Source organism: Phoenix dactylifera, unplaced genomic scaffold, assembly GCF_009389715.1.
Source record: "Phoenix dactylifera cultivar Barhee BC4 unplaced genomic scaffold, palm_55x_up_171113_PBpolish2nd_filt_p 000333F, whole genome shotgun sequence".
Taxonomy (NCBI): domain Eukaryota; kingdom Viridiplantae; phylum Streptophyta; class Magnoliopsida; order Arecales; family Arecaceae; genus Phoenix; species Phoenix dactylifera.
The window spans coordinates 475001-480785 of NW_024067796.1; the positions used below are offsets into that span (position 1 = coordinate 475001).

Here is a 5785-nt window from a genome sequence, read left to right on the forward strand (position 1 = left end):
ACTTCGAAACCAAGGATTCTGAGGGAAAGCTGAGAGAGTTCAACTTAATTGATGGTGGTGTTGCAGCTAATAATCCGGTAGTTTGACATAAGAGCCTCTGAATTCCCTTCATATGATAATTTTATACATTTGCACTAAATTTTCAATACAGGCATTAGTTGCTATGGGAGAAGTAACAAAGGAGATTTTCAAAGGGAACCAAGATTTCTTTCCAATTAAGCCTACAGACTATGGCAGATTTTTAGTGATCTCAATAGGAACAGGCACACAAAAGAACGAGGAGAAGTTTGATGCTAAAGAAGCAGGGAAATGGGGAATTCTAGGTTGGTTGTTAAGTGGTGGCTCAAATCCATTAATTGACGCCTTTACTCAAGCAAGTGGGGATATGGTTGATATCCATCTATCTGTGGTCTTCCAAGCCTTGCATTCCCAATCTAGATACTTGCGCATTCAGGTAACAATTTTCTTCTTAGAAAGGTTCATTGATGTACTTAGAGGCAATTAAATCACATCTTAGTATAATAGTGCCCATTCTATCGAAAGTGCTACTCGAAAAGTATCACAACAATTAACAAATTATCAAGGGTGCTAATTTCTTAAGTTGGTAGAATCACCAGGTGCTGTACATTAGTGACCTAGATTCCTGCTGCCCTCATCTAAATTTCTGTCAATCTTCCTCCCACCCTGGTTCTCAGAACACCCATTAACAAGTAATTGTTTTCAATATCAGTAAAATGTAAGAGAAGGATCCTTTAATAAATATTACTGCTTTAGTGCATTTTTCGTTAAGATATTTAACAGGTGCTTTTGCAAAGTGTAGCATCATGATACTGAGAAGCAACTAGTAATTGGTGAGTCAAACTTTTTTGGGATATATTACATCATAGGTTGCTCTATGTTTCTTGCTGGATAAAAGGCATACACAACCTCTAGTCCTTATTAGACTTGGAAGTATTGTATGACTTAAAATGTATTTTCTGTAATTGACCATTTGAGTAAATTCTTCATTGTTATATCAAATGTATAAAAATTATAAAACTTCTATGAGGACCCGTGCGGGCGTGTGTTTAGTCCCACATCGGTTATTTGCTGGGTAGATCTTGGGTACTTATACAGGATCAAGGAACTCAAATAATACCTTCTGGCTAGCCATTTTGGGGGAGGTCTTGGGTTGTTACAAATGGTATCAGAACGGACTCGGCCCATAACTTATGTGGACTAGGAGATACTGCAGCACAGATCCATTGGGGTTGACCACGGACCGATCGTGGTGTTTGTGATTAGATTTGAATAGATTTGAACCCTTAGCCTAACGAGGACGTCAGGGCTTGAATGGGGGGAGTATGTGAGAATCCGTGCGGGTGTGTGGTTAGTCCCACATCGGTTATTTGCTGGGTAGATCTTGGATATCTATACAGGATCAAGGAACCCAAATAATACCTTCTGACTAGCCATTTTGGGTGAGATCCTGGGTTGTTACAAATGGTTTCAGAACGGACCCGGCCCATAACTTATGTGGACTAGGGGACACTGCAGCACGGATCCATTGGGGCTGACCACGGGCCAAACGTGGTGTTTGTGATTAGATTTGAATAGATATGAACCCTTAGCCTGACGAGGACGTCAGGACTTGAACGGGAGGAGTATGTGAGGACCCGTGCGGGCGTGTGTTTACTCCCACATCGGTTATTCGCTGAGTAGATCTTGGGTACTTATACAGGATCAAGGAACCCAAATAATACCTTCCGGCTAGCCATTTTGGGTGAGATCCTGGGTTGTTACAAATGCGGGTGTGTGGTTAGTCCCACATCGGTTATTTGCTGGGTAGATCTTGGGTACTTATACAGGATCAAGGAACCCAAATAATACCTTCCAGCTAGCCATTTTGGGTGAGACCATGGGTTGTTACAAATGATATCAGAGCGGATCCGGCCCATAACCTATGTGGACTAGGGGACACTGCAGCACGAATCCATTGGGGCTGACCGCATGCCAATCGTGGTATTTGTGATTAGATTTGAATAGATATGAACCTTTAGCCTGACGAGGACGTCAGGGCTAGAACGGGGGAGTATGTGAGAACCCGTGCGGGCGTGTGTTTAGTCCCACATAGGTTATTCGCTGGGTAGATCTTGGGTACTTATACAGGATCAAGGAACCCAAATAATAACTTCCGGCTAGCCATTTTGGATGAGATCCTGGGTTGTACAACTTCATTATGCCATCAAAGGAACATGAATATAATTCTGTTGTCGTTGGCAAAAGAGCATGTCCATGTATGTGTACGAGTGTGAGTGTGTGTGTGTGTGTGTGTGTGTGTGTGTGTGTGTGTTTGTGTGTGTGTGTGTGAGTGAGAGAGAGAGAGCACCTTGTCAATCTGTGTAAGAATGAGGCTCAAGGGTTCAAGCTCCACATTGAGTACTGCTAAATTATTTCATTTGTTTACAATACAGGATGACACATTAAGCGGAACCATTTCTTCTGTCGATATCTCCACAAAGAAAAACTTGAATAGTCTCGTTAAGATCGGCCAAGAGATACTTAAAAAACCTGCTATCAGGACAAATCTTGAGACAGGCGTTTGTGAACCGCTGTCCGAAGAAACCAACGAGCAAGCTCTTACAAGGTGAGTGTGTTTTGTGAATGCATGTCCTGTTGTGTGTATACATACATACATTCAAGTGTAGTTTCTGATACAGGGTACTAACAATTTAATGAATATTTATTGTAGATTTGCTAAGATGCTGTCTGGAGAACGAAGGCTTCGAGAGATGAGATCACCGCTCACTAAAGCTAAAGAGGAGAAAAAATATTATCTGTAGCTGAATTTGATTCTTTTATAGCAATTGTATGCCATGGCTTGATGTTACCAAGAAAAAATATGTCATGGCTTGACAACAATAAGTTGACTCTGTTCTCAGCAGAATTCAATAACGTATGAACGTAGTATCAATGTTTCTTTTTTAAAAGTTTATCATCAATGATTCTGTTAAATACGCTAGTGTGTAGTACCAAGCGCAACAATTGTGTCAATGATGTATGCTACCAGGTTTATGTTGAATACATTTATTTAAGTGAAAAAAGATACCTAGTTTATAAGATAGAAATATGAAGTAATTCTTTTTTCTGATAAGATATGAAGTGAAAAACTTCGCCCATTCTATATTAGAAAATTAAAGATTAAAGATAAATATGAGGCAATTTTCAGAGTCTTATTGTCAAAACAGGCTTGGTGTTAACTCTATGATTCCCATCATCTGTGATTATTTCAAATGAAAACAATTTGTGAAGGGGAAGGACAAGCCATTCAATTTCTAATTCAATTGTAAGTAGATATTTGCAATACTTTTAAATACCAAACTGTTGCTGGAAATTGGACCCGAGGGCGGTCGTCGATTGAGGAGGGGGAGCGGTCGGTGGACACAGGAGAGTGGCGGTCCGTCGGCGAGCGGCGTCCTCCGTCGGGATGCCTGCAGAAAAGCCGGTGGCCGGGTTTTCCGGCGCCGGCCCTCCGATGCTTAAGTCAGAGGGGAGAAACTATGTTTAAAAGAGAAAGGAGAGAAGTTTTTCAGAGTTTCGTGCATCCAACCCTCCTTGATAAGCGAGGGCCCCCTTTTATAGGGAGGTCGGATTACCTGTGATGTGATAGGACGAGACCGTCGTACGACTCGGCACGTTGCTTGGACTGGCACACGATCAGGTAAATCATTGCATTGATGTCGGAGGTGAGGCCGTCGTACGACTTGAGCTGGCGCGCGATCGAGTGAATCATTGCATTGATGTCGAAGGTGAGGCCGGGGTCAGAGACTTGTCACGGCCGACAGGACCCTGCTAAGCTGGTTTGTCGTGGAGAGCTGAGGATCCATAGATAATAGGAGCCATGCGCATTAATTGTTGAGTGAGCCGGAGATGCGCATTAATTGTTGAGTGAACCATGGGTTTGTGGAGATCATGCGTAATAAATGCTGGGGCAGTGACAGGATATGGCCCTCGGCCGGACCTCGGAAGGGTACAGCCGTGGTAGGTGGGCGACAAGGACGGACCTCCGAGGTCGGAAACTCTCCAGGTCGGACGTTCTGAGGTCGAACGTTCCGAGGTCGGGCGCCGACCTTGGTCGTCCAAGGTTGGCAGCCATGCGGTCTTCTAGCGGCGAGGTTACTATGTTCTGGGGGGAAAACTGCATTTCCCCAACACAAACTATCATCCGTCCCCTAAAATACTTGTTTCCTGTTAAAAAGTGTTCAACATACACATTGATAAAGCACTACAAAAAGGACATGAAGCACAGAAAAAAGGACATGATGGTGTTTTTAGAGAAAACCATATAAAAGCTGTGCATCCATCCAGAAAATTTGCTTAAAATTTTAAATTATTTATAAGATTACTGTAACAACCTAGGATATCATCCGAAAAGGCTAAGAAGGCATGATTTGGGTTTTTCAGCTCTACATAAGTATCCAAAATCTGTCTTATATATAGCCAATATGGGAGTAAATGCACGCCCTCACGACAAGCAAAAAGATGAAAATATATTCACAAGTACCATAAATCCAATTATAAACATCACAATCAGCATGTGGTCAATCCAAATAGGCTCTTTTAGTAGTATGTGCTAGTTTACATGAACCTACAGACCTCATGGACAAAGACTAACCAAAAAATATAATTTAAGTTCCTTACCTTTGTATAAGTATGCAGGATCTACCCAGTTTATAGTAAATGCGGGACACCACAATCCTATAGGGATCCTCACAGCCAACGTAACCCTTCTCTCTTGTTTAAACTTTGATGTCCTTGCTAGGATAATGGTCTAAATTTATTCAAATCTATTCGCAAGTATCATAAATCCGATCACAAATATTATGATTAGCCTAGGGTTAGCCTATATGGACTCGTGCTGCAATGTATTCCAATCTACATGAGCCGTGAACCTAGTCCACTCTGATACTATTTCTATAACAATTCAGAGCCTTACTTAAAAAGGCTAAGTGAAGCTATTATTTGAGTTCGTTTATACTATATAAGTATTAAAAATCTGGTGCATAGTTGACGTGTGACTAAACAAATGCCTTCTAGCATTCTTACCAAGCTAAAGATCTAAATTTATTTTGTAATAACCTAGAACCTCACCTAAAAATGCTAGCAGAAGATATTATTTTGGTTCCTTAGTTTTGTATAAGTACCAGAAATCTATCACGTGCATAGTCGATATGAGATTAAATACACACCCTCATGGCTCCTCACATACTCACCTAGTTGAAGCTTTGGTGTCCTTGCCAAGATAAAGCATCCAAATCCATTCAAATCAAATAACGAATACCATAAATCTAATAAAAAATGCCATGATTAGAGCCGTTGCTATGGGCCATGAGTCGGGTTTGCACTAATTGTTACAAATTAGACATCATCCAAAAATAGCTAGTTGGAAGTGCTGAGTTACGCCCCGTTCGATGCGACGTTCGCAGCGAAATTCGAACGGGACGCGTTCATCGTATGAACGCACCTCAGATCGTAGAATTCAAAAATTTTTCTAGATCCAAATCCAGAAGATCTTTGAACTCATTAGGGAGGAAAGATTAGGATATGAAGAGGGTTGATTAAGATTCATAAAACTGAAACAAAAATCAGAAGTTGTTAATTTGAAGATCTCATCTTCAAAAATTCTGCAGGTGTAGAACACCGCAGCCTAATGATGTTTCTAGGTTCCTGGTTAAGCCGCACATGTGTCCGGCCTCTACAGGTATCCACACGAGGATCTAATCATCTAAGATAGAATCTTACCGGA

The 5785-nt window shown here is 41.4% G+C and overlaps 1 protein-coding gene across 1 annotated transcript in view; it reads left to right on the forward strand.

Annotated features, from left to right (window-relative positions):
• LOC103724290 (patatin-like protein 2) overlaps positions 1 to 3001 on the forward strand; it is a 6654-nt gene extending 3653 nt beyond the window's left edge. Inside the window, exons 4-7 of the mRNA XM_039118317.1 lie at positions 1 to 77; positions 152 to 454; positions 2454 to 2626; positions 2732 to 3001. The exon at positions 1 to 77 is cut by the window's left edge and continues 85 nt beyond it. Coding sequence (XP_038974245.1) covers positions 1 to 77; positions 152 to 454; positions 2454 to 2626; positions 2732 to 2822 — 644 coding nt within the window. The 3' untranslated portion in view covers positions 2823 to 3001. The remainder of the gene's footprint in view (positions 78 to 151; positions 455 to 2453; positions 2627 to 2731) is intronic.
• The last annotated feature ends 2784 nt before the right edge of the window (positions 3002 to 5785 follow it).